Genomic DNA, 27,880 nt, shown 5'->3' on the forward strand with positions numbered 1-27,880 from the left:
TCACTAGAAGAGCTTTTTCCCAGTACAGGTATCTGTGCTTTTGGTCTTATTGTGACTCATCTGACTTGCATGAAGAACCTGGCTGATGGGGGGTAATGGGACTCTGAGAGGCAGCCAGTGGGGGACTGGCCTCCAAAGCTCTTAAATTATAGAGGCAGTGGCTGCAATTAACCCCCAACATGGGGAATAAAATCTATATATAATGAAAAATGCATTAGCTCTGATGAAGAGGACAGCTATAGTGTGTCCCCCCCCCAGAGCAACAGTCAGAGCGAGAGGCGCATTAATGACGGTGCTCTGTACGAGATTTATTTCTCTCCAAATGCTGAGACAGTGAAAATAAAATTGATTTTTATTCTGCAATAAGAGCTACTGCGCATCTCTCTCCCCTGCAGGACGGGAGTCCAGCCCGGCTCAGACACGGTCGCTTCTCTTTCGTGCCAGACTGGGGCAAGACAGTGAAAAGACAACCAGGTCTTAATGTGTCGTAATGAGGACTCCAGATCTGAGGCACGAATCAAGACCTTTATTATTGTACGTGATCCAAGACTCGATACTTGTGCGCATCTCGAAACATCCGCTCCCAGCAAAAGCCTCATTTACGGACAATTTGTATTTTCCAAAACATGGTGACATTTCCATTAAAAATAAAAGCACATAAACATCACATCAGCAGATGAGAAATGCCGTAAACATTAAATTATGAGAAAATTAGTTCTCATTGTATCATTGTGTGGTGCGACAACACGTAGTTTGTGGAATATGTGACATCAATAAATAACAAGCCGACATCGTCAGTTATAGACACACAGGCTGAAAACCCAATGCAGTCAGAGAACTCTATACAGTTGGTTGGTCAGCACATTCTACTGAAGTTTAATTAATTAGTGGAATGCTAATTGATTATCAATTGAATATCTATTTCATATTAAATTGGGCCACACAATCTAGTGTTAACAAAATATATTATTTCTTATTAGAGTTTCTACAGGGCTGGACTTTTGCACCACCCTGAGTCAGGTCACAAATTAAACTTTTTTAGTATTAAATAACAAAATACAAATTCTTCACCTCCATCTCCTGCTCTGGACTCTCCACTTCCTCTTGTTTAGCATAATTTGCAAAAAAAAGCTGGTCTCAGGTCGCTTCATTTATGTCTTTCAAGATGAGCTTATTAAGACACCCTTTCGTTGGTGAAGACAACAGCTTATTATTGTGCAGAGGAAGGCAGCAGCCGACAGAGACGCGTATCGGGGTGCGAAGGGCTTGTCTGGGGAGCTTTCTATAACCCAGTGACGACAACTCAATAACTTAGTGTTACAACTCAGGAGTACTGTAGATATTTGCTACACAACACAGCACTACGCTCAGCTTAGGGCCAAGTTTCTTAAAATGTTAATAGAGTCTGATCATGGATAATGGTCAGTCCAACTGGAGAAGCATGTGCTCACACCCACACACGCCTACACACACCCACACACACCCCCACAATGCTTCAGGAAGAGATTAAGTTAGTAAATGCCTCATCCATATATTTTACCAAACAGATTTTCTTTTTCTCTGTAAACTAAGTGGCCCGATTAGCCAGGCTAGATAAACAGCTCAGTCCAGGGCGAGGGGTGTAAAGGTGTGACAGGCCACCCTTAACGCACGGTGCGCTGGGTTAGCTACTGAACACTGCCTGCGACAACGCCAACAAATAATCCACATCAGCGGCTGCTTTCTGTAGCTTTGTTGCATTAGAGGTAACGCACATTACAGTAGTGTTTGCGATACGATAAAGTTTCTCAGTGTGGACTCGGATGAATCGTCTCCTTCCTCCCCCTCTCCCTCCCTCTCCTTTACTGTCTCCCCTTCATCCCACTCTCTCTCCCCTCCCCCACCCTGCTCCCTCCCCCTCAGTCGCCCGGCTCGCTCAGGAACTCCTCCAGCACGCGGACGATGCTGGCCCCCTGGGGCTGGCCGCTGTGCTCCGCCCGGGCATTCTGCAGGAGCACGTCTCCGTTGCCGCAGCTGCGCAGGAACACGGCGCAGCGGAACAGGGCATAGTGGCTCATCTCCGCCTGGCCGATGAAACGCTTCAGATTGTTCATGTCCTGTATGGCCTGAGGAAGAGAGGGCAGACAGAGGGGGATAGGGAGGAGAGAGGAGGAGAGGAAGGGAATCAACTGGTGACCCTTACTACAAATACTTACGCAAATAAGAATCTATATACGTATACATTTTCTTTTCCCATTCCAGTGTTCTGCGTACTTCTGCTTTGTCTTTCTTGGCTCATTTTACAAGCCTTTTCCTAATCAATGAATCGGTCAGTTTAGGAAGTAAGATCGGCGCACCTTCAGTTTGAAGTTCTCCAGTATCTGCCGGAGCAGGAAGGGGTTGCCCCCCTCGGCCGCGTTGAGGAAGGCTGGGACCCAGCCGTCGCAGAAGCGGTTACTGACTGCGGGGAGACGGGGATGGGAAAAAAAACTGGTCAGACCTGGGGGTGGGTGCCTGGCAATGCAAAGACACCTCCACTGACACCCCTGCCTCTCTGACTGAACTCTCCTATGGACAACTGACTGGACAAAGGTGTCAAAGTAGCAGTGTATACTGGGCTGTTGTGTGCTGTACTTTACTGCAGTGTGCTATACTGTGCTGTACTGTGCTGCAGTGCTGTAGCCAGGCTGGCTGTGTGGGGGGTGCAGGACCTGCGTTGGTGAAGCGGGGGCTGGGCTCGGAGCAGTCGATCAGCAGGTAACGGGCGCCATCCTCGGAGAGTGCAGTGCACAGCGAGGCGGCGGTGGACTCCTCCTGCACCAGACCCTGCAGACTGGCCGCCTTCACAAACCTACACACACACAGGTCAGGCAAGGGTCAGGCCTCTGCCAGTCTTTCTTCTGTCCTCATTTTTACTCTTTATTCTCGCTTTTGCTTCTTAAAAAACAATTGTTTTATTAGATTTGTGGTTCTCCACTCCTCCCTTCTTACTTTCTTTCCATCGTAATATTGCTATTTTTGAGAAAGAGAGCCAGATATATAGATATAGATGTATTTATTTAGTGCCGGCTGTTTCGCACTCGCTGGCTTGAGCTTCGTCTTTTCGGCAAGCAGCGCATTCACTAACCTGCAGATGTCCGTCCTGGTCCGCTCGTCCGCTCCGGTGATGTCCATGTGTGTGTTGCTCAAGGCCTTGGAGAGAAGGACAGCACAGAGGTTGACATGAGTGAGTGTGTGTGTGTGTAAGTGAGTGAATGTGTCTGTGTGTGTGAGAAAGGGAGAGTGTTTGTGAATGAGTGCAGGAACAAACACGGATGACACGTCGGTCTACAGTCACTGCGTCTGACTGTTGCTGTATTTGTTTATTAAGTCTATTTATTCTTGCTTCCATGTGGGGTCACAGCGCCCCCGTGTGGTGGCTTCCCCTTACGATACCAGGTCCAGCTCCACACAGAGAACACACACAACCTCACATCGAAAACCTCTGGCACACTACACCTGCACTGATGTGGAGAACTGTCCGAATGCCGTCTGTGTGTGTGTGCCTGTGTGTGTGAGTGTGTGTGTGTGTGTGTGTGTGTGTGTGTATCTGGGCTCCCAGGCCAGCTGTGCCGTACCCACCGCGTGCAGCAGGAAGCAGACGTTGTCCTGGACCAGCTGCACCACTCTCTGGATGTGCATGACCGAGTCCTCGTACCAGCCACTGAGGTACGGCCCCACTGCGCCCTCCAGCCCTGACACCTGCAGGACAGAGACGACACCGGGGTACTGGGGCGACACTCACAAACACATCCAACTGCACTACAGACAGTGCTCCCAGATATACTCTAGCGTCACACTGGCTACAGAGACACAGGGCTCGGTTCGGACGGTATCAGTCTTACCTCTGGGCACAGCCAGCTCTGCAGGCCCTGAACATACTTGTCCAGCTCCAGTCTGAATGTGGGTCTCTGTAAGGAAGACAACAGCAATGCACACACACCCCAGCACTGCACCAAGACTCCTGAGTGTCACATGAGCTGATAAACTCATCCGCAGAGTCTGACGAGGCCAGATTTTTTAAGTAGTGATTTTAGTTTTGGGGTTTCTCTGGCTGAAGAACCTTATATTTTATTATCTCGCTTCACGGCCCAGTGTTTAGCGCCACCGCCTGTCGTGTGTTGTAGTTTGGGAGTTATGTTGCAGGTGGCAGTTGCACCATTCCTCCCCTCCCCCCACTGTAAAGGATATAGATTGAGGCCCTTCTCCGATCCCCCGAGGAAGCACACAACGTAGTTCGCATTGCCTCCCTCCTCCTCCTCCGCCTGTCGGTCCCCCTGTCTGTCCGTCTCCAGCAGGCAGCAATAGCAGCCCAGCGCTGGCTCGTGGACACTGGAACAGAAGAGCACAGCAGCTGGTCCTGACTGGGTTCGCACCAGCGCCACAGTGCATCTGTGTGCGTTTGTACAGGTCTGTGCTTTCTTGTTGGACAAGCCTTTACAAACAGGTTCTCTAGTGGAGAATTGGGAGTGTGTCTGTGAGTGCGAGTGTGTGTCTGTGTGAGGCAAGGTGTGTCAGAGAGTGCGGGGGCTGCAGTGTCGCCGTACCTCAGCTCCACGGTGGCGATGTTGCCCATGCCCCCCAGCAGCGCCCCCTTGCTGAGGCGCCGTGAGATGTAGCCGCGCAGCTCAGGCTCGGCCTCCGGGGGCAGGCTGCTGTCCACCAGGGAGAGGCTGCAGCGGAGACAACAGCACAGGTTACCCTCCGTCCTCACACACAACCCCCCCTGTCACACCGCACGCCCACAGCACCACATGACAGTCCGGCCCATTTCCTGTCTCCACAGGGCGCCCGCTCCTTCAGAACTGCACTGTGGGGACGACACACTTACCTTTGTGCAATGCAATACTACTACTACTACTACTACTACTACTACTACTACTACTACTATTACTACATTTAACAGGCATGATGGAATATAAATCGCCTGATTGATTTAGTCACCCTAATTGAACCAATCATTCAGTTAAGCACCTGAGGCACACGCACTAACCGAGCACGGCGCACAGCACCCACACACACAGCTATGACAGGCGGCTACGAAGGTGGTGTTTTGGTTCGTTTACCTAAAGTCGTCATGACTTGCGGAGTCTGTTCGTCTGTGGCTCCTAGCCTGACTGTCTTCTGGCTCTGGTGACCTAGAGAACACGCCCGAGCCTGGTTAGTGACTCTCGCTCAATGTGTGTCGGACCGCAGGGTCGCCCGGCCAGCCACCAGCGAGCTGCTGCAAACTCACCGTAGTGCAAACTCACCGTGCAGGACTGTGTGCTGGTGTGGCAGTAGTCCAACCCCAGAACCAACACAAACACTTCACCTACAAACACAGCAACCTCCCACACACTTCAAATGCAGATGATGATGATTATTTTAAGTCAAGGAAGTTCTCCTTCATTCCTAATAATACTATGATAATAACAGTCAGCTTCCATGTTTCTGTTGCCCATACAGTTTCAATCAGCTGTAATGTTTATTATTTCTGCACAAAGATGGTGATCACAGAATAATGCTTATTGCCAGGGTTTTTCACACTGGAAGCATCCAAATGACATTAAAACTGTTCAAACTAAATACTTCGATCCCTACATGTAAACTGCAAGTATCTGATGCCTCTGTTTACAAATAAAACCCTGGTAATAATAAGTATTATATATTTTTCCTAGCAGACTCACAATTGTTACAATATATCACATTATTTTTCACATCTGATAATCAATTTATTCAGCTGGGTCTGCACTGGAGCATTCTGGGTAAAGTACCTTCCTGAAGGGTACTGCAGCACCTGAACCTGAAACCGCGCCCCCTCCCAGCAGTGCAGACCGCTGCTCCACAATGCTTGCCAATAATAACATTAATACAGGACAACCCAATTCTACTGGTGCTGTAATCGTGATTAATTAATCGACTATGTCAATCTGGAGGTCCATCAGAGGGGCAAGGAGGAAGCCTACAAGAACTGGCGCATACAAGATCTGGGGGAGCTCAGGATCCCGTGATGGGACCCACCTCCGGGGACGGTCAGTTCCCCCTGCTGGAGCCCGAGTCCAAGATCTTTTAAAGATTTATGGACGATTGATTTTAAAAACGAATCTTAATTGTTTTTAAAGATTTAGTTGTTTTTAAATCACATTGTTCAGGGTTTTTTTGGTATAGTTTTGTTATATTTTGTTGTCAAATACATTTACCGTTTTGGGTTTAATTTAAAATGCATTAGACTTTTTTTGTTTGTTTTTTATTTTTTCCTTTTTAATTGTTTCTTTATTTTGTTTAATGCATTTTCAGTTATTTTCAATGTATTTGACCCTTTTGTTGGTGTGCAGTTTTTGCTTTTATCACGTTTTGTTTTGTTGATTTGAGCACGTTTATTTTAAAGTTAATTGTTTTAGTTTTTTTTTTTTTTTAAATCACAAAGATTTTAAAAATTTTAAGTGATTTTAAGAACTGATATTTTAAATGATTTTAATCATAAGTATTAAAAATGGAATTGTTTTTATTTACGTAATGTAAAATACTCAACCCAATAAACAGTATTAATTAATCCAATTGGAGATTAAAGCAATTGACACGCAGAGTTTAAGGATCTGGAGCCCTGCTGACGTGCCAGCTACCTGCCCGGGCGATGTACCTGGTGCTCTGGTAGAAATACAGCGCATAGTAGCAGGTCAGACTCTGCGCCGACTTCTGCCCGGATCCCAGGATCTCCTCGCTGTCCAGCTCCGCGTCCTTGTCATCGCCGTCTATGGAGTCCTGAAACGAGGTCTGCGACGTGAACATGGTCGTTTTATAGATGCTTTAACTCTGCACGACTTTCACAGCTGACGGATGGCTGTCTGGGCAGGATAAACAGTGACGTGAGCGTCCGGCTTCAGGAGACGAACGGCATTTCGCACCACCACTGTATGGCAATATGGCTTCCTCGTTTCGGCGTTCGTCGGAAGCTTTCGTGTGTTTCCGAGACTTGGCCCGAGTGGCAGTCCAAGAAATGACCGAACGTGACTGCGCATGTGTGATTTAATCGTGTTTAGCCATAACCTTTTTATTTATCTTTTATTTTTACAATCACTATTTAGGAAATAAGGCATCTGACTGCTACGTGCACGGGAGTATGCGAAGAAATAAAATAGAATAATTATACAGTGTTTAGGGACTGCGGCGGAAATGCACGAATGCGCCCGAAGAGGGCCGAAGCGAGGTCGCCTCAGTGGGCGTTGAATATGGTGACGTATGAGCGGAGTCGTATCCCGCCGCTGCCCGGGCTCGGCCTCATTCTGCAGGCGGACGCGGAGGAGATGGGTGTGTGTTGGAAATGGGCGCCGGGACGCGTGTCCTTGTTAAACCCGAATGGGGTTATACTGCACCAACACGCCTCGGTCTAAATACAGACTTGTGATGTAAGTAAATCAGTTTTTCTCTCTCGCCTTAGTTGATACTAAAGCCTTTGACTTCCTCGTGTATGCACTCGGTGGGGGGGCTGTATAGTTTACAGTGCAATGCAGTTTTCATCGAGTGAGGCAGTTGATCAGTGAATGGGCGGGGGGTGAGAAGCTCGTCCAGTTGGGCCCGTTTCAGTCCGGACGGGGCACGTGTTCGGAGCGCACGTGGCCACGGGTCCGGGTCCGACGGGTCACGTGGGCCGCTCCCTCACTGCCTCACTGCACGACAGCACAGGGGGACACTGCCCTTTCATTTATTTTATTTTCACTTTTATTATCTTTGTAGGTAGCTGAGCCGTGGAAAGGCATGGCCCGTGGCGGGAGGCCATTTTGCACACCCTCCCGACGACGCAATCCTCGCACAATGGTAATGTTCCTTTAACCAGCATGAACGATTTCTGTTATCTAACGATCCGAGCCGATGATGATCTAAAGTTATCCCTGTCTGAACTCAGTGGTGAGGATACCGTTTCCCTCTGAAGGCTCCAGTGCAGTCATGGTGGTGTGCATGAGAGTAGTAGCTCCCGGCCAATAAGACTGGAGTGAAGGATGGAAACCCATCTATAGCCTAACGCCAATAGCAGTGCATGTCCCCTGTGTGACTTGTGTATTAATCGACCCTGTCTGCAGTTTGAGTGCTTTTAGCAATTCTATATATAATGTATCTTTTGGGTAAATAAGTCTGAGTGCCAACTGACCTGACTTCACTATTCTTGTTTGCAGTGCTGAGACGTGGTCTGTCATCATGTGACTGAAGGATGGGGGTTTCAGGGTCAGCCTGGAGAAGCATGGTAAGCACATGGTCTCCACATGCTCCAAGTCATTTGACCAACTCCCCCCACTTTACTATAAGCTTTTTTAAATAAATAAATAAAAAAAAAACCATCCTGATTTGGCATTTAGGATTAAATCGGCCCAGAGGTGTAGTGGTGGGTCAGTAATTTAATGCTTCCAGTCCCCAGCTGAGGGAGGCCAGGCTGTAGTCTGGGGCGACGCTCTATGATGATAAGCTTAAATAGGAAGTGCCGTCCGATGCGAGAACTGACGATGCTACAAGCAGCTCTGAGAGCGGTGCAGACCCCCGTGCACAGGCTCCAGACCGGGCTGTGGGGCACAGTGTCTAACAAATTTCCCTTTCTCCTCTTACCACAGGGTGGCAGGCTGGTGGCTGGTGCTTGGGGCTGGTCCTTCACTCGCGGAGGTGCAGAGCAGGTATGTGGGACCTGTGGTGGTTCGGTTTATGCTTAAAAGCGAAAAGGTGGAAAGCTCTGACCCCTTGAGTGTGGCAGTGCCTGTTGTTAGCCTGTGATGATTCAAGTTATCCCTGTCTGAACATTGCTGTGGACTCTTGGTAATCTGAGGCCTGATGGATCCCATGGTCATGGAATTTGAAATTGCATTTTCCAGGCATGGATTTATATTTCCAAAAAAATATATATATATATTCATAGTTTTGTGTGCAGTGAATTCAGTAATCCCCTTCCCAGCCTGCAATGAGCTGTTTCATAGATGAGCTTCCCTAGGAGAAAGGCAGTGTTTGAGGTTCTGCTGAGTGGATTAATCCAATATGCGTTGATCCTACGAACAGAAACAATCCCACATTCAAACCCATCATCCTGTCATCCAGCCAAATTCCTGCTAATACTGAACTAAATGTGCAGTTTCATGCATTTAAATTAGAAAAAGCACATCTCATAATAAGTGCACTTTGTGAGAGATCCAGAGCAGTGCCTCCCTCACATGAATCTCAGAATTTGGGGAAACGTCTTTCTTTGGACAGGATTAAAATAATATGATGCTGCTGAGCTGTGGCTCCATGTCTTGCTGTACGTCTCTGTCCTCTCCGGTGCCATTCTGCTCTGAACTCCCTTTTCTTTCCTCCCCTTTCCCAGGCATCAGACAGGCGAGGCGGCCACAGGCAGATCAAGAACCTGAGGAATGTGGTGAAGGACAGTCCGGTGGGGCGACACCGCAGTACCTTCATGGAGCTGCAGCAATTCATGGCCCCTTTACACTCGCACTGCGGGGTGATGACAGGGTGGTACAGACCAAAGGGACTGCCATGTGGCAGAGTTTTGTATTCTGTTTCTCCCACTTTGGTTCAATGCTTTCATGTCATGCCTGAGAAATACATTTTGAAAAATAAAATATTTTGAAAATATTAGTGTGTAAGACTGTCTGATGTGAATCCATGACGGGGGTCTGTGTTGGGGCAGCTTTTAGGTTTGAATAATCAATGTTACTTATCCAGACTGATAGTATTAGCAGCATTTAAAATGAAACCTCCCACATTTGTGTAATACATGTCAACTGTACAAACTAGAAGGATCACACTATACTAAGCAGTAAACAAGTTTACATTTCATAGCTTACAAAAAGCAAAAAATGCTTTTATTGCAATTTATTTTAAAAAGTATAAAAGTTTTACAAGATCGTTTTAATTGAACCTCAGATAAAAACAATGGTCCAAAAGCAACAAAACACTTGTCAAGTGCAGTAAAATAAACCTCTCAATGAGCTGCACTATATGTAATGTGCTTTGTTTATTTGCAGGCCCATTAACAACTTGAAGGATTGGGTTGTTAAAAACTATATACAAAGACACCATCAGAGATACAGTAGCTTAAGAAATCAGTGGTCATAAGTCTAGTTTATTGTATCAACTTCTAGAATGCATTAAAAACAATTATTCAGGAGACAAATATTCTGGTTTAAAAAGCCATGGAATGTCAGAATTGAATTGTAAGTAATCATGAGAAATTCTATCTTGTAGTTTTCCTGTAGGGACAAAAAATATATTTCAATGTCTTCCCCTCACATTCTTTAGAAAAACTGAAATGGGTGACCCTACCCTGATGTAGCATTTTTTAGCAGTAAACATTTTTGCATATGAAGGCTCCATCACCAATGGGTTTTTGTGTTTAATTTGTGCTCATTTTGGAAGGCTGCATCTGTGGGCCGGAGGGTTTTCTTTCCCCCTCCCCCTCTCTATAGCAAATGCATCACAAGTAGCAGCCATTTATATTGTGGGTGGAGTGAAGAAGAGTAGTTACTAAGAGCAGATGAAGAGTTCAAGTAGTTTGACAATGCTGTACAAAAGGCAAATGTGGCAGAAATGGAAGTTCCCACCGAGATTCCTGGACAAACAAAAAAACGAGACGTTTCTGCCGAGTACAAATAGGCCTACAGTTCTACTTCAGCTGAAGATTCATGCCAATCCCTAGAAGAGTATTACTGTGGTAAGATGTATTGCTCTTTCCTAGATAGTATGATGAATTAACAAGATTGAGGGAAAGGTGAGTCACACTGGTCAAATTCTGAGATCTCTTCACTGCTGACCGGTCCCTCAGTTTGGAGAGGTGTGCCTACAGATGCTACCCAAGAAGCTCTTCAGGTCATGTCAGTTCTATGGCTTTGAAGAACAGGAAACACTTAACAGCTGAAAAGGGTTTTATTCTGCATATTCCTGTCTCAAGAATAATGTGCAAGAACTACTGCAATGCATTAAGGAAAATTTACTTTTCCCATGTGTTTCATACTCTGTGGCAATTTCTCAAAATGTATGCAACACTGCCAGAATCAACAGGCACTGTGGAGCGTTCCTCTTCAAAGCCAAAACTCAAGAACTAAGCTGTGTAGCCTTTGCAGGAAAGATCAGCAGTCAGACCTGATTATAAATAAAACCAAATCCATTTAATTCTGCTTTACTTGAAAAGCAATAGTTATATGTATATTAACACCTTAATAACAAGATTAGATTTAGATATTTAAAACGTTTGTTATTTTTGACCTGGACTCATTTAGTACCCCCCACGAAAAATATTGTGAGCTTTCAAAATAAAACTAAATTCAGGAAAGAACCAACAAACGAGAAATTAAAAACTCCCATAGCAGGATACTGAACACCACAGATCTACCCAGACTCAGGATTGCAGTTGTTTATACATTCAACATACACTCACCTAAAGGATTATTAGGAACACCTGTTCAATTTCTCATTAATGCAATTATCTAACCAACCAATCACATGGCAGTTGCTTCAATGCATTTAGGGGTGTGGTCCGGGTCAAGACAATCTCCTGAACTCCAAACTGAATGTCTGAATGGGAAAGAAAGGTGATTTAAGCAATTTTGAGCGTGGCATGGTTGTTGGTGCCAGACGGGCCGGTCTGAGTATTTCACAATCTGCTCAGTTACTGGGATTTTCACGCACAACCATTTCTAGGGTTTACAAAGAATGGTGTGAAAAGGGAAAAACATCCAGTATGTGGCAGTCCTGTGGGCCAAAATGCCTTGTTGATGCTAGAGGTCAGAGGAGAATGGGCCGATTGATTCAAGCTGATAGAAGAGCAAGTTTGACTGAAATAACCACTCGTTACAACCGAGGTATGCAGCAAAGCATTTGTGAAGCCACAACACGTACAACCTTGAGGCGGATGGGCTACAACAGCAGAAGACCCCACCGGGTACCACTCATCTCCACTACAAATAGGAAAAAGAGGCTACAATTTGCACAAGCTCACCAAAATTGGACAGTTGAAGACTGGAAAAATGTTGCCTGGTCTGATGAGTCTCGATTTCTGTTGAGACATTCAGATGGTAGAGTCAGAATTCGGCGTAAACAGAATGAGAACATGGATCCATCATGCCTTGTTACCACTGTGCAGGCTGGTGGTGGTGGTGTAATGGTGTGGGGGATGTTTTCTTGGCACACTTTAGGCCCCTTAGTGCCAATTGGGCATCGTTTAAATGCCACGGCCTACCTGAGCATTGTTTCTGACCATGTCCATCCCTTTATGACCACCATGTACCCATCCTCTGATGGCTACTTCCAGCAGGATAATGCACCATGTCACAAAGGTCGAATCATTTCAAATTGGTTTCTTGAACATGACAATGAGTTCACTGTACTAAACTGGCCCCCACAGTCACCAGATCTCAACCCAATAGAGCATCTTTGGGATGTGGTGGAACGGGAGCTTCGTGCCCTGGATGTGCATCCCACAAATCTCCATCAACTGCAAGATGCTATCCTATCAATATGGGCCAACATTTCTAAAGAATGCTTTCAGCACCTTGTTGAATCAATGCCACGTAGAATTAAGGCAGTTCTGAAGGCGAAAGGGGGTCAAACACAGTATTAGTATGGTGTTCCTAATAATCCTTTAGGTGAGTGTATATGCGCTCTGTCAAGTGACCTCCACTCCAGCACACCACCCAATTATATACCTTAGCTATGTAACCCCTCCCCTAGAACAAACCAATGAAACAACAAATGTATAAAAAAAAAAGGAAAATACAATTCTAAATCCATTTCATTGGCACAATCAATACATAAGAAATACATTTACTGACAGTATCAATATATAAACAACTATTCGTTCAATTACCAATACAAATAATTCAACAATTTTCAACAACCCCTTCCACATTAAAAATTAGCTAGCCCTTTCCGTGATGGAAAACAGGTGTGCTCTATTATCAACATTATGGTAAGGAGAAACCCAATATTGTCCCTCACCAAGATGACCCCTGCAACCTCCCAGCATCCCCAAACAAATATGGCAGCTCCCACACCCCCGTACAACCCAAAGCAAAGAATTAAAAGTTACAAGGTTATTTGGTTTTAAATGTACCCTTCGTATGTTGGCTTGGCCTTATCCTAAGAGCAATCTTTTTTAAAGCCTTTTACATTTCTAATCTTAATTCTGTTGGTTCAGTTAGGTTTCAAATCAAGGGATTAGCCTACTCTATTACATTGATGATGAAAAGAGGACCTAGGGCCTCTGGTTTGGAGACAGGGCCTCCATAACCGTAACATCCCTATACGCGAGTGTAACAGGGCTCATTCGTGTCATAATGAGATCGTTACAAAGTGACGTAACCCCTCGGTAAAAGTAGTATAGTGTTAATCCTCCTGTGGTAGGAGTCCCAGCCTGTTAGTAGAGAGCTTAACACTCCACTGCGCTGGAACCGCTGCGGAGTGGAACGCCGGAGGCGAGTGGCTTGAATTCCAGGCAGGGAGCCCCGACCCACATCGTCCACACCAGTCCACCACTCAAGAGGGAGGCCTCCAACGGAAATTTTGCATAGGGCCTCCAAATGTCTAGAACCGCGCTATAAAACAATGTATACAAGCACAGTATGTAAATAAAATCAAATGCAAAATAAGATTTTAAATAAAAGTACATTTTGACCAACGTAAATGCAAAAAAAATATAAACAATACTTTAACAAAAACTGACCTGCTTCTGGGAGTTTCAGGAACCGAGAGCAATGGCCCCTGTGCACTTTTTGTGCACTGCACAATTCAATGTGAAAAATTGTTTTTATTCTTCTCCTGCATTATGCATTACCAATTTATAATTTATTCCCCACAATTCATACTAATTCAGTGAAACTTCCAGAACAGGCAATCAATCTGCCAACTGCATAATCAGAAATCTCACATCACTCATTTCCCGTCACATTCACCCCCACTGACTTTCACAGATTTCTGACCAGGCAATAGGCAAAATGACAACAGACCAATAAAAACAAGAAAAAACACCCTCAAGGAAAAGACAGAAAGATGCATAATCACAGTAGAGTGAAACCATCACTATAATGACTGTAACTGTAAGCACTCTGATCCAAAAGACACCCCACTGAAGGGATCGATAAAAGCAGGGGTAGCTAATCCCCACAACACTCAAGAAATATATGCGGTTTACATATATTACAGATCCGCTCACAGCAACACAACCCACCCATACCACATAAAAGGCACAAAAACACAAAACAAGTCCAAGTCCAAGTCCTTCTACACCATTATCCCCAGACCCCACAGCTAAAGAAAGTCACATGAAGCCATGCACTGAATCAATGTGCTAGGTGGTTTAATAACCCTCCCAACAGTGGATCTCTGCATTGCACATGAACACACTGAACCACGAGATACGGGCGCCAACAGCAGGTCTGGAAACTGGTCGTGAGACTTGCGTAATCTCAGCCGACACAGAGGGACTCCCCTCTGCCAACGCAGTACAACGGTCTTGAAAGCTCTACTAAAGACAGAAGAGACCCCATCCCCAGTCAGATCCCGCTGTGTAACACTTCTCTTGGCAGCAGTCGTGCCACCTACCTGACAGAGACCTCTGACACACAGATTCCCAAGCCTTAAAGACACTTGGACTGGATGACAACCCTGCTTGACCAACAACCCCCTTCTTCTGGATGACAACCCCCTATGGTATCAACCCTGGCCTGTGACCCGACAATGGATATTGCAAAAGAGAACAGTGTTTGTTGTGCTTGTCCTGGTAAGCAGCTTAGCTGTCCAGATAAACACTGACCTGTACAGACTTTATAAAGCAGCAGACTCTATGATCAAAGCCTTGACTTATTCCAAGAACCTGTCTGTCTGTTATTCTTTATTCTCTTTTCCACAAGAGTTACATTGTACTGGACTGAACTGTATTCAGATATCTTCATGTATTCAGAGTATTTCCAGGTGAAGCCCAATCTGGGAGATGAACAGGAGGAATCCATCTCGGACATAAAGAGGGGGTGGAGAAGGAGTTTGTGAGACTATAATGGCAGTGATGCTACTTTCTCTTGTTTGAGCCGGAGCAGATCAAACTGCAACCCATTGCAGCGTCTGTCAAGACAGTGGAGCCCAGCGTGGGCACGGCCACTGATACAACCTGGAACTGGAGCGCTGCCTAAGGTGGTCAGAGTGGAGCGCAGCGTGGTGATCAACCCTGCAAGCAGAGCACTGACTCGGTCAACAGACACCGCAATGCCTTCATGGAGCTGCAGCGATTCATGGCGCATTTACTCTGAGCACCCCACCCCCTTCATTGTGCAGGGCGATGAGAGGGTGGCACAGATCAAAGATGCTACTTGTCCTTTAGGAGTTGCCTTGCACCCATTCCTAACATACAGCGAGCAAGCACATTAAGACACCATGGTATGCATTTAATTCTACTGTAAAACGTAATATGTTGACAACAAAGAAAAACATTTACCACATCCTCACACAATCCTCGTCACAGCTTGTATAACTAGCCCTTACAATGGGCGATTACAATACTATGAGCCTCTTCTCTTTCCTTAGTTTTGCAGGACCTATGGGGACACAACACAAAGATCTGCAGTCTGGATTTCCAACCTTTTAGGGATCATGTGGCCTTGGGGTCCACAGACACGTTCATCAAGGAAAGTCTCAAACCTTGTGTTTATTTATCTCCATGCACTTGATCTACCTCCTTTACCTTTTATTTTCAAAACACAATTACACTATGAAAGATGATCAATTGTTCCTACAGGTCTGAAACAGTCATACTCAACAATTTGCATTTTAACCTAAGTCTGACTTGAGATTTATTTTTTCCCCATGTTTTGACAACCCCGACAAAGTGACGTGACTGATGTAGTATTCACAGTGAGGGCGAGTAACACGACTGTGAACTCGACACCCTAGTGTATCTGGGCTCAGATGTCTCTCTCTAGAGCAAAGCAAAACAATGACAATTTTTATTTTTTGTAGTAAAACTCCTCAATTTTATTGTATAAAGCACTTGAAGGAGTTGGTGAGTGTGTGCAGTCGTCACCCCTGGGTGGTCAAGCTGTGTGGAACATGTTGTACGGTGCTTTCTTCAGCGTCTCCAGGAAGAACTGCTCGTCCTGCAGATAATCCCTGTCCTGCGGAGCACAGAGCAGTCGGTCAGACACCCCCGCGTCCACAGCCCTGGCCAGTGGCAGCTCACATCTCCCCGACTTAAAGCAGAATAACTGTCATACTGAAGACTGGGGGACTTTCAGTTCTACTGCACAAACTTCCCAAAAGAACAGTCTTGGGTCACAGTCCTACAGGGCACATCATTTCAAACACTTGTTTATTTTTGACTCACGCTCGACAAAGTTCACAAACAGAACGCCATAGAGTCTGTCCGTATACCGGCACAGCAGACCAGGGCCCTTACCTTCTCCGCAGTGTGTCTGAGCAGCGCCAACCGGGCCTGCAGCTCCGAGGACGAGGTATCGGGCACAGGGGGGGCGTGAGGGAGCTCCAGGGGGGGCAGCAGCTGAGTACTGGTGAACTGGGGCGCGAAACCTTTCAGAACGGAGAGGAGGAGCAGTGAGTCGACAGGAGGATTTTCAATAGATACATAGATATGTTCTATTATTACAGTACTACACTTGAGTAGTACCGGGCTGAGGCCGGGTGTGGAAACTCGGCTCTGACTCCCAGACATCCGGGGGAAAGACCTTGACAGCAGCCGTACGATGACCCCCCTGTGCGACAGTCCTCACACCCCCCTGTGTGGAGTGCGCCGCTCTGTTGAGGCCCAGTGGTTACCTGCCAGGACGGGTGTGGCGCCGAGGGGCAGGGCCTGCGTCAGCTGCTGCAACTGCCTGCGTGAGTCTGTCAGCTTCACTCGTTGCTACACGACAGGGAGAGGGAGAGGGAGGGAGAGAAGTCATTCACAGCACTGACCTCCCGCTCCATCAGTCCACACCCACCGCCCGGCCCGTTCCTCACTCACCTGGTGCAGGTGCTGCTCCTGCTGCCTCAGGGCGTCCCTCTGCTGCTGAATGGCACTGAGTCGGCCCTGCTGCTCCGACGCCACCTGCCGGGCCTCCCGCAGGGCACGATCGCCCTCCTCGTAGCGCTCCGCCGCCAGCTGCACAGGGCAGAACACAGGCACAGCGCTGTCACCCATCGGTCTCAGTGGGATGGTTTTATACTATTGTTTCCAGGAAGCATGTGCCCTGTAGTGTGCTGTGTGTGTGTGTGTGTGTGCCATGTGAATGTGTGTCTCTGTGTGTGTGTGCTGTGCCTCACCTTGCTGTAGGCCTCCACCTCCTCGGCCCGTGTGCGCAGCCGCAGTGCCGCCCCGCTCAGCTGCTCCTTCTCGCGCTGCAGCTCCTCGCGCTCCTTCCTCTGCGCCTCCTCCGCCCGAACCAGCGCCTCCTCACGCAGACGCAGCTCTGCCCCCCGCAGCTTCAGCTCTGCCTGCTCCTGGACCACGACAAGGACACACACAAACACAACATTTTGTCACCCTTAGATGCACCTGCACAGTGTAGTGGAAGGCATTCACAGGTCTGTACTTTACTATACTATACTGCACACACAAGAACTAAACTGTGTCTACAACTATGCCACACACTGCACTAGACTGTACCCCCCCAACCCCTCTGTGCCTCCAAAGGGCGTGCCAACCTGTGCCAGGCTGATGATGGTGCCCTCCCGGTGGGCATCCCTCTCCAGTGCCCGGCTGCTCTCCCTCTCGGTCCTCTCCTGCCGCAGCTTGTCCTGCGCATGGAGCTCTGCCCACTCGGCCGCCAGCCGCCGGCGCTCCTCGGCACAGCGCGTCATCACCGCCTGCTGCTCCTCCAGCAGGGCGCTCTGAGAGAGGGAGAGGGAGACGGAGAGGGAGGGGGAGATGTAAACTTGCTCACTGTCTACAGGTGACTCACAGACCTCCTGACAGGCAGATCCCCACGACTCCTCCCTCGGGAGTCAGCTGTGATGCCCAGCTTTCCCTCTGCCCCCCAACCCCTCGCCTCTGCTGACCTTTGCCCTCTGCAGCTCCTCCCTCTCCATGGCGATGTTCTGGGTCAGTGTGCGTCTCTCCTCCTCCAGCGCCCTGTGGGACGCCTCGGCCTTGGCCTGCTCTGCGGACACCCTCCAGCGCTCCTGAAACAGACAGACAGACAGAGAGTGAGAGAGAGACAGACATATCTCAGCCCGACAGACAAGTGGTACCGGTGAAGAAGCCGAGGGATCAGGAGAGGGCCGTATTCCTGATGGGCTGGAGGTCAGGTGGACAGACAGACTGACCTTCTCCAGCTGCCTCTGCTGCTCGGACAGCCGCGCCTCCATCCTGGCGATGACCTCCTGCAGCCGCGATCGCTCCCCCTCCGTGTCCTTCTGCTGCTGCTCCAGGCGATCCTGCAGCACTGATGGAGGGATAGGGAGAGAGATCACTGCATCATGCTCAGCACTGCACACACTGCCCGATCAGGTCCAGTTTAAAGACCCTGTGCTTGGACTACAGTTGTTACTTTTGTAAGTCCAGGGTGCAGTACCTCGGAGCTGCTGGTCCCGCTGCCGCGCCCCCTGCTCCAGCCCCTGGGTGCTGTGCTCATGGCTGCTCTCCACACGGGAGGCCAGCTCTCCCAGCCGCCACGAGAACTGCTCCATCTGCTCGATGGCCCCGGCCAGGGAGCGCGTCTGCGAGGTAGCGCTGGTCACGGCGTCCACCTCCTCGTCCTTGAGCCGCTTCAGGCGCGCCAGCTGCTCCTCGTGCTCCCTCTTCATCTCCAGGATGGCCTTCCTGCCCAGGTCAGAGGTCACACACAAGGGGTCAGAGGTCTCACACACACACACACACACACACACACACACACACACACACACACACACACACACACACAAATGCTCTTTGGCCACTGATTGGGCAGTCGTTACAAATGGAGGACTTGTTTTCCCGGTACCTCTGCAGGTCACGCAGCCGTTCCACCTCGCGGTCCCTCTCCTGCTGGGCCTGGGCCAGGCGGCGCTGGTACTGGGCCTGCAGCTCGGCCCGCTCCTGCTCCCCGAGCCGGACCAGGCTGGCCACACGCTCCTGCAGCTCCTCACTCTCGTGCCTGAGACACCCCTCCCGCTGCACAGCCGCCTCCTCCAGCAGCTGCACCCGTGCCCTGTTCGGGGGTACAGAGGTCAGAGTGTGGAAGGTGTTGTCTGTGTTGTGCTGTGCAGTCCTGTATCAGTGTGCAGGTGCAGTGTGGCACAGCTCTGGGTCCGTCGGTACCTGTGTGTGCTCTCCATGAGATCAGTGTCCTGTCTGTGTCTCTGCTGCATGCTCTCCAGCAGCATCTGGGCCTGTCCCAGCTCCAGCTGCAGCTTCCGCACCTGAGGGAGACAGAGTGAGAACGGGAGAGAGAGTGTAAGAGAGAGATGGCAGGTCACCGCATGCACACCGATGCCCTGGCAGACACTCCGCCCCAGCCCAACAGTACCTGTCCCTCCAGCTGTGCGATGCGATTCTGAACGGCCTCCTCCCCCGCCAGCTGCTCACTGCCCCGCGGCGGCCTCTGCAGGGCGGCCAGGTCCACAGCGCCCCCTCGCCCCCACAGCTGGGACTGCGCCAGCTGGGAAAATACAACATAAAAAGATAAAAAATAAAATAACTGCACTGCATCCTCCAGCCCAAACCAAAACCACCAGCCACGTGTCAAAGCAAGACAACAGCAGGCCTGGCTGAAATAAACTCCCAGGATAAATCCCTGCAGCTGGGCTGACCCCTGGGCTGACCCTGTCCAGCTGGCCTGACTAGCACAGACCATGAGAGACGACGCATTGACCGTTGAGACGCAAGGCTGGTACCTGTGACTGCAGGAGGAGCTGCTGAAGGCTGTCGGCTGAGAGAGGCGCCTGCATGACAGAGAGGGGAGAGAGACGAGGGTCAGTGAACTGAAGACCCAGACGCCGGTGCAGACGGAGACGTGACAGTTTGGGAGGGTGCTTGGGTGTACAGTGGGGAGAGGGGGCAGTTTTTCTTGTACTCCAACGTTTTTTCGTGTCAGACTCATATTCATCAAAGTTTAATGTTGTGTTACTACTACACGAGGACACACACTCTGGGATACCGGTGTGTGATATGAGCTGTGAACGCTGGGCTGTGTGTGCAGCTAATTTGAGCAGGGTCTGTCCACAGCGCCTCCTACCTGTGGCTGGGGGGGTGGCGTGCTGCTCTCCACCGGTCTCTGTGCCGTAACTATAGAGCATCAGAAAATAACAATTAACAAAGAAACAAACAATGAACCAAACATGCAGTTTCCTCCAACACTGCCACCCTCAGGACCCTCCCCACCACACTGGCTGCTGTACAATAGGATTTCAATAGTTTAATAATAATAATAATGATAAAGATAATATAAGCAGCAGCTACTAAAGCCCCTGCTGCACACGCTCACATCAAGGGACGCTTGGGAGGATTTTAGGGGCTGGTGGTAATCAAAGCTTGATTACAGGACAAACACTTGTACCTACGGAGACCCCCCCCGCCCCCAACTCCACTGACGCAGTACCTACACCACACTGCGCTGGGCACCACAGCGGGGGGGTGTTCGGGTGATGGTTGCCATGGACGGCTGTAACGGGGAGCAGAGGTCACAGCCACGTTGGCCCATCCTGGTCCCGTCCGCTCCAGCAGAGGATTCTGGGATTGCGGGAGGGTAACAACGGCAGTAGGAGGGAATGGGCGTGCGGGGATGGCTGGAACTGGCTCTGGGGGGGCAGACTGAGGTGGGGGCAACGGACTGGATAGAGCTGTGGAAGGCTGGGGAGGTGCTGGGTGTTTAAGGTGGGGGGGAGGCAGAGAGCGAGGAGGCTGACGTTTTTCCAGGGCAGAATAAAAGAGCACTTTCCACTAACAATTTGAAACTTAAAAAAAATGGTAAATGAGAATAAATCCTAAACACTGATTTATATATTTATCTATCGCCCTCTTTCCTTCTTTCTCTCTCTCTCTCTCTCTCTCTGTATAGTATTGAACGCATTGCAGTAGACTGCGCTCTCTGGGGGGTCTCTGGGACCCACTGTGTGGGTCACTCACCAGCTGTGGGCTTCTCCTCTCTGCCCCGCCCACCGGGCTGCGGGGGCATGGCCTGCTGACGAGGCGTCTCCAATGGCAAAGGAGAGCTGGACCACAGGAAGAGAAATGTAAAAAGAAACTAAAGAATCCTGAGACCAGTGCGTTCCACACAGGCGTTCAGTCCTCCTGAACGGAGGGGGTAAGGTTTTAGTGAATTCATTAGATAATTGATTAATCAATGAACAGGGAGGACTTCTGTGGAAATCAGCAAGACAGAAGGTGGGGTATTGTCGGTGTAGACGGTAGGAGACCTCCCCTTGTACCTGGGCTCCTTGCTGGGGTCCACCGTGTCCGCAGCTCGTCTCCTGGCAGCCGGTGAGGGGCTGCGTTTACTGAGGAGACGAGCAGACAGGCAGTCAGGGACACAGCACAGCAATTCATATCGCCTCTAATAATCACAAGAATAACACTAATAGTAACAGTTTCCATTTTATCCAGTTCATTTTCATCACAAAGCAAAGGAGGGCACTGGCTTCTCCCCTCTGCGGTGCAGTGCCCCCCGTGTCCTGCCCTGGGATCAAACCAAATGACTGGCTACATAACCCAAAGAGTGAGAGTTGCAGACCTTCCACACTGCCCCTCTCCCCATCTCTCCCCCCTCCCCCAGCGTACCTAAGGAACGAGTCCAGGTCCACCTCCTCTCCCAGCCCCAGGTGCTCCTGCTGGGCAGAGCTCTTCTCCTCCTTCCTCTCCTCCCTCGCCGCCCCCTGAGACCTCTTCCTGGTCAGAGCTCCTGCCAGCCAATCCTCCTCCTCCTCCTGGGTGATCGACACCCCCGGCCTGCTTGCAGATTGGCTGGCTTTGGCAGCGGAGGAGGAGTGGGAGGGGGCGGGGGCGGGGAGGTCGGTGGTCTTGACTCCTGAGGGGGGGCGGCTGGCGGGGGGCTTGATGCCCGGGGAGGGGCTGGGGGGAGTGGGGAAGGGCTCCTCCTCTGGCTCCTCCTCTTCCTGTTTGAGCCCCAGCCAATCCGCCGCAGTCTTACCAGCACGCGCCGAGCCCGGGGTGGTGGCCAGGGTGGAGGGCTTGGACCTCCGGTCTGGGGACAGCCCGCTGACGTCCTCCGTGGAAAACCTGGAGTATGCAGGAGCGGGGGAAGAACGGGCCACAGCTGTTACACTGAGTGGAACCAGCGCCATACTCCCAGGGTGTTATTATGGTTATTGGAGGCCGCGGCACTGACCTGACGGACTGCCTGCGGGACTGCCGGCCCTCGGGGGTGGAAGCCATGGTGGGCTGGTAGGCCCCGAAGGTGAAGTCATCCTCCCCCAGCCCAGGATCTGACGGGCAGAGACCGAGAGTGTCTGTATCACCCTTCTGCACCACTCCACCTTACCGCTTCACATCACACTCCACTGCATTTTTCTTCATTTCCTGTCAATACCGCTACCTTTTGGGCCCGCGCTCTTCTCCGGCTGCAGTTCCTTCCTCTCGCCAGTGAGGGGGCGCTCCAGGAGCCGGGGGGCAGTGCCACGGCCCAGGATCTCGTCCAGCCGGGTCCTGGCGGGCACGGGGGGCTCACTGCTGGGGGTCAGGGCAGCGAGAGGTGAATGCTTGTGTTGTGGCTTGTTGTTCAGGAGTAACAATGTTTTGCAGACTCAGCTAAAGCACTAATGAAATTAAAGAGACCTGGAGAGAGAGATAGAGAAATAGAGAGACAGGGGGACAGAGAGAGCTGTGTCCTGCTCACCTTCTGTCCTGCCCCTCTCCCCGACTCTCTGCGAATCCCAGCGCCTCCATTAGTTCGTCCCCGTCATCGTCAAACGTCAGATCCTCTCGCTTCTTCTGGGGGAGGGGCTGCCTTTTGGGAAGGCCTGCAGACACACACAGACAGACAGACAAAGGGTCAGATGGACAGACGGACAGAGACAGCTCAATAACACTGTTTCCCAGTTCTCTGTAGCTCATCCACAGATGAAGACCCTGGAACCATGGCCGTTCCCCGAGGCACACTGACCGGTCTCCTGTTCTCTGGCACTGGGCGTCTCGGGGGGACTGGGCTTTCGCTCCAACGGACCGGGCTTGGAGTCCTTCCTTTCATCTAGGTCATCCAGAAAGTCGGCCAAGGGGTCGTCCACATCTGAAGAGGGGGGACGCATGACTGGTCAGGACGGTCGTATGCCCTAACTTAAACACACACACACACACTCACACACACACACACACACAGAGGCAGACACAGATGCATTCAATCACGCAGACATACACAGAGACACAAACAGATACAGATGAAGTCACACAGAGACACACAGAACACAGAAAGACACATAGAGACACACCAGGACACAGGTAAAGAGCTGCAGTCGCACACAGCTGAGAAGCGCAGGTAACACTGAGCTGAGAGAGGCAGCAATGATGCCCTATTTACGACCTGAATTGACAGCTTCTATGCTCAGGGCCTCGCTACGCTGAGCAACACTGAATTAATACCCAGGTTAAGGTCTACACAGGGTGTGTGTGAGAGTCCAGAGGTCAGATACACCCAGCTGTAAACTCCACAGAACAAGAACTGGCCTGATTTCTGTGCGTCTCTAACCCGTGAGGGTCCGGCCTGCACAGCTCCCCTCAGACTCTTGTTGTGCAGGTCAGGGGCTGCAGGATCCCTAGCTATCTCCGGCCCTTCCCCGTCTGGGTTCAGGCCAAGAAGGTTGGCGTTGCCATCATCCTCGTTGTCTAGGGCCACGCAGCAGGGAAGAGGGGAAAATAAATGAATGAAGGCAAGAGAGAGGCCAGCGGGGGGGAGGTTGCCGAAGACACGACTCACCGGTGAAGCTGAACTTCTTGTAGCTGCGGGTGGCGGGAGCAGGCGGGGCAGAGCTGGGCTTCCTGACCTCGGCCATGGAGTCCTCACCTGGCCCCCCACCTGCTCCCTGACCCCCGGGCCTGTCCCCGGGTCCAGGAGGCGTGTCCTGCGTTCCCTTTGGCCCCCTGCCCCCAGAAGCCTTTGCTGAGGTCTGGCTGGGGGCGGAGCTCGGCTTCTTCCTGCTCAACAAGTCGGCTTCCATGTCATCCATGTCCTATGAACCGAACCCGGACAGAGACGGGTCAGCATGCAAGAGGATGGGACATTCTTGCTCTCTCTTGTGCTCACTTTCTCACAGTTGCTCTCTTTCCCTCTCTCTCCCCATCTCTCTCCATGTCTATCTCTGTCCAAGTCTTCCCCCCATATCTCTCTCTCTCTCTCCACATCTCTCTCTCTCTGTGTGCATCTTTCCCCATCGCTCTTTCTCCATCTCTTTCCCTATTACCAGATGGGTTATCTCAGTGGATCTGAGCCTTACCAGATAAAGGAGACCCTTAGTTCTGACGAGACCAGAGTGATTTACATATATGTGCTACAAGGGTGTAGTAGTTTACCCCGGTACGATTTCAAAACACCACAGATTCGGTGTCCTTCTATCTGCTGGTCTCTGGGACTGTAAGGAGCGGCACAGTATCATTTCAAATCTGCAACACTCTGTCTGGGTACCTTCAAGCTTTCCAGCAACGCCAGGGGGTCCGCCTCGGAGACGTCAGAGACCTACAGATACAGACAAATCAGGGTCCTGGGACAACCAAGCAGCAGAGAAACCCTTCCTACCAAGCCGCTGGGGCCGAAATGACCCTACAGACGATGAGCATCTGCGCAGGAAACCAGGACCCGTCTGCGTCCAAACCCACCTCCTCATCGCCAGCCTCCTCTGCCAGCTTGCTGAAGAAGTCATCGTCCAGCAAAGACCTGAGAAGGACATCCCCCTGTCTGGTTAGCGCTTAGTATGCGTGCCGTGATCTCTGTGGCATGTAAGCCACCTCGGATAAAGGCATCGGATAGATAACTGTGATTATTATTGGTATTAGTATGCATGGGAGGATATGCAGTCTTCTTCTATTGCAAACTTTATTATAATTATTATAATTTCAAGATCTTTTTTATTATTATTATTATTATTATTTCTAAAACTGTTCTTGCATTCTCCACACCAAACATCTGCAGTGATTCACCACGAAACCCAGATACCAGGTACTAATACTGTTTTATTGGGAAAGTATTTTACATTACAATAATAAAAACAATCAAAACAAATTTTAATACTTGTGATTAAAAAAAAATTAAAATCAATTCTTAAAATCACTTAAAATTTTTAAAATCTTAGTGATTAATGTAAACAATATACATGAACTTCAAATAAACAAGTGCACAAAACAATAAAACAAACTAGTGATTAAAGCAAAAACTGCAAACCAACAAAAAAGGTCAAATACATTGAAATTAACTGAAAATGCACCGGACAAAGCAAAAAAACAAATAAAAACGATAAAAATAAAAAACAAACCAAAACAGTCCGATGCATTTAAAATCAAAATCCTAACGGCCAATGTATTTGACAAAAGAAAAAAACAGAACAAAACTAAGCAAGAAACCCAAACAAAAGAAGTGCTTTTAAAAACAACTAAATCTTTAAAAACAGTTAAAATTCTTTTTTTTTTTTTTTTTTAAGTCATTTTTAAAAAACAATCTTTTCATAAAAAGGTTAAAAGATCTTGGACTCGGGCTCCAGCAGGGGGAGATATCCGTCCCCGGAGGTGGGTCCCATCATGGGATCCTGAGCTCCCCCAGATCTTGTATCTGCCAGTTCTTAAAGGCTTCCTCCTTGCCCCTCTGATGGACCTCCAGATTGACGTAGTCCCTAATAAGTACCATACCAGGTACTAACCTACCCATTTTACACCCTATTCCTGTCTCCTGATGCCTGTCTCACTCACCGTTTCCCACTGCGGGACGGCAGGACCCCAGCTCTCCCTGGGCCACCGCCCCACGCTGGAGACCTGCCCTTGACGGGGGGCTCATCTGCGAACAGAGAGAGTACAGTCAGTTTCAGTCCCAAGGACAGACTGATGCATCGACATGCTGCCAGCTGCTGTCCTTTATTCCAGGAGGTCATGAATGAAGTGGAAAATAACCTGTACTGTGTCATCAGGTTAAAAGATAAAAACATTGCTGCTATTAACAACATCTTGTCTTTTTGCTACATTACATCCATAAAGCTGCTTCCCAGGACACCGTGTCAGTACATACCACTGTCCCCTAACAGGTCACTGATGACATCACTGAAGGAGCCTGGGGAGGCAACCAGAGAGAACACCTTAAAGTTCAGGGTCCAGCAGGACACCAGCAGCCTAAATTGAATTGCCTAAATTAAATAATAGAGTTGGAGAAAAATGCACTCACTATTCCCTCCTTTCTTCAGCTTCAAAGCCTGCAAATAAAAAAATAAATAAAAGCAATGAAACACATCAATGGAAACAAGCTGTTACTGCATCTTCTGTAAGTCTCCCTTCTACTACACAACCAACATCATCTTACAAAGCACATAATGCCCTCCCCTGATTACAGAACTCGGTTAATATTAAAGACAGTACTATCCAATCAGCAGAGACAGGCGCGGTGTCTTATGGGAATGAATGTCAACACATTTAGCTACTAACGCATCGCACGCTGAAACAGTCGGGACTCCGTGTCCACATCAATAACATGCCAGCGCTGGCCGCGTTGCTTTATCAGTAAACATGACATTATCATTATTATTGTAGGGCTCCGTTTCCCAGCAGACTCGTTACGGAGACGGTTTAAACCACGACGAACGGAATAATGAATGTGCAGACGGGATTGTTTTGAATGGTAAAAGCTGCCTTACTTGACGGTTTTCATGGACCTCCCTGACTATGCCCACACCCACTCACCATGCCAGACCCTCACTGTGTCAGACCCTCACTGTGTCACACACTCACTGTGTCAGACCCTCACTGTGTCAGACCCTCACTGTGTCACACACTCACCATGCCAGACCCTCACTGTGTCACACACTCACTGTGTCACACACTCACTGTGTCACACACTCACCATGCCAGACCCTCACTGTGTCACACACTCACTGTGTCACACACTCACTGTGTCACACACTCACCATGCCAGACCCTCACTGTGTCACACACTCACTGTGTCACACACTCACCATGCCAGACCCTCACTGTGTCACACACTCACCATGCCAGACCCTCACTGTGTCACACACTCACTGTGTCTCACACTCACTGTGTCTCACACTCACCATGCCAGACCCTCACGCCGCTGCTCGGGTGAGTAGCGTCGCCCTGTTTCCACTGGTACCCGGCGGAGATGCGGTATTTCTGTCAGAAATCCTACCTCTCTCCCTCTGGATGTGTTCACATACAGAGAGGCAAGAGCCGGCGCCACTGACCGTTAACTGCTCTCCATTGCAACGAGCGGCTGCTCTTTCGGGCGGCTGTTCTCACCGGGAAAACCCTACTTCCGGCTTCTGGTGGGCATTGGCTTATGGGTAATGTAGTTTATTATACATCTGTTGCATTCCGTCGCAACACCAGCTGAACTATGCACACTATTCTAAATAAAGTATATTGTATAATTAAGCAACTATTTTAAATATCAATACATTTATATATTTAACCTTTACAGATTTTTCTAGCCTGAATCAGTTAATATTATATTTATATATATATATATATATATATATATATATATATATACACACACACACACACATATATATACATGCATTTCTATACAATTACACACAGTCGTTTACATTTACTTTTTTTTTAAGATGCCATACAATTATACATTTAAATTCTAATAGAGATTATATACATATACACTCACCTAAAGGATTATTAGGAACACCTGTTCAATTTCTCATTAATGCAATTATGTAACCAACCAATCACATGGCAGTTGCTTCAATGCATTTAGGGGTGTGGTCCTGGTCA

At 49.1% G+C, this 27,880-nt stretch overlaps 2 protein-coding genes, 1 long non-coding RNA gene and 2 other non-coding genes across 6 annotated transcripts; 3 read left to right on the forward strand and 2 right to left on the reverse strand.

The window, feature by feature from the left end:
* Positions 1 to 506: 506 nt before the first annotated feature.
* Positions 507 to 6,994, reverse strand: c5h17orf75 (chromosome 5 C17orf75 homolog). 2 transcript variants are annotated; one of them, XM_066704227.1, is made up of 10 exons: positions 6,641 to 6,994; positions 5,085 to 5,156; positions 4,566 to 4,691; positions 4,208 to 4,350; positions 3,864 to 3,919; positions 3,601 to 3,720; positions 3,107 to 3,171; positions 2,691 to 2,830; positions 2,337 to 2,440; positions 507 to 2,105 (listed from the first exon to the last, which is right to left on the reverse strand). In XM_066704227.1, exons 1-10 carry the CDS (start codon positions 6,787 to 6,789, stop codon positions 1,899 to 1,901), a joined length of 1,182 nt encoding a protein of 393 aa, XP_066560324.1. In that variant the 5' UTR covers positions 6,790 to 6,994; the 3' UTR covers positions 507 to 1,898. The 2 variants fall into 2 exon arrangements, with proteins under 2 accessions (XP_066560324.1, XP_066560325.1); XM_066704228.1 differs by lacking the exon at positions 5,085 to 5,156 and having other exon boundaries at positions 6,641 to 6,993.
* A 252-nt stretch (positions 6,995 to 7,246) lies between these two features.
* Positions 7,247 to 9,609, forward strand: LOC136749724 (uncharacterized). Its single transcript, XR_010816784.1, has 5 exons — positions 7,247 to 7,406; positions 7,735 to 7,815; positions 8,172 to 8,239; positions 8,601 to 8,660; positions 9,341 to 9,609. It is a non-coding gene; the product is annotated as an uncharacterized LOC136749724 (long non-coding RNA).
* LOC136750629 (small nucleolar RNA SNORD49) lies at positions 8,444 to 8,516 on the forward strand. Its single transcript, XR_010816921.1, has one exon. It is a non-coding gene; the product is annotated as a small nucleolar RNA SNORD49 (small nucleolar RNA).
* Positions 8,747 to 8,815, forward strand: LOC136750666 (small nucleolar RNA R38). The gene has a single exon (XR_010816943.1). It is a non-coding gene; the product is annotated as a small nucleolar RNA R38 (small nucleolar RNA).
* Positions 9,610 to 15,975: 6,366 nt separating the features above from the next.
* On the reverse strand, positions 15,976 to 27,403 carry fbf1 (Fas binding factor 1). Its single transcript, XM_066704229.1, has 28 exons — positions 27,184 to 27,403; positions 26,304 to 26,331; positions 26,151 to 26,192; positions 25,838 to 25,922; positions 24,755 to 24,812; positions 24,564 to 24,614; positions 23,859 to 24,111; positions 23,052 to 23,174; positions 22,785 to 22,908; positions 22,485 to 22,618; positions 22,278 to 22,374; positions 21,710 to 22,168; positions 21,361 to 21,429; positions 21,059 to 21,144; positions 20,169 to 20,218; positions 19,828 to 19,875; positions 19,461 to 19,592; positions 19,253 to 19,353; positions 18,936 to 19,142; positions 18,528 to 18,775; positions 18,280 to 18,398; positions 18,013 to 18,135; positions 17,659 to 17,844; positions 17,278 to 17,454; positions 16,979 to 17,116; positions 16,792 to 16,876; positions 16,415 to 16,545; positions 15,976 to 16,133 (listed from the first exon to the last, which is right to left on the reverse strand). The coding sequence occupies exons 1-28, from the start codon at positions 27,184 to 27,186 to the stop codon at positions 16,053 to 16,055; spliced, it is 3,438 nt and encodes a 1,145-aa protein (XP_066560326.1). The 5' UTR covers positions 27,187 to 27,403; the 3' UTR covers positions 15,976 to 16,052.
* Positions 27,404 to 27,880: the final 477 nt, after the last annotated feature.

Source organism: Amia ocellicauda, chromosome 5 (genome assembly GCF_036373705.1).
Source record: "Amia ocellicauda isolate fAmiCal2 chromosome 5, fAmiCal2.hap1, whole genome shotgun sequence".
Classification (NCBI taxonomy): Eukaryota; Metazoa; Chordata; class Actinopteri; order Amiiformes; family Amiidae; genus Amia; species Amia ocellicauda.

Excerpts from the sequence above, each read along its gene's own strand:
- fbf1 (XM_066704229.1), bottom strand. Across the intron at positions 26,193-26,303 it reads GCTGAAGAAAGGAGGGAATA|GCTCCTTCAGTGATGTCATC; the intron begins GTGAGTGCATTT and ends TTGCCTCCCCAG. Across the intron at positions 18,776-18,935 it reads CGGCTGCGTGACCTGCAGAG|GAAGGCCATCCTGGAGATGA; the intron begins GTACCGGGAAAA and ends TGACCTGGGCAG.
- c5h17orf75 (XM_066704227.1), bottom strand. The coding sequence starts at position 6,789 with ATGTTCACGTCGCAGACCTCGTTTCAGGACTCCATAGACGGCGATGAC. Across the intron at positions 3,721-3,863 it reads AGAGCTGGCTGTGCCCAGAG|GTGTCAGGGCTGGAGGGCGC; the intron begins GTAAGACTGATA and ends TCTGTCCTGCAG. Across the intron at positions 2,831-3,106 it reads ACCAGGACGGACATCTGCAG|GTTTGTGAAGGCGGCCAGTC; the intron begins GTTAGTGAATGC and ends GTGTGTGTGTAG.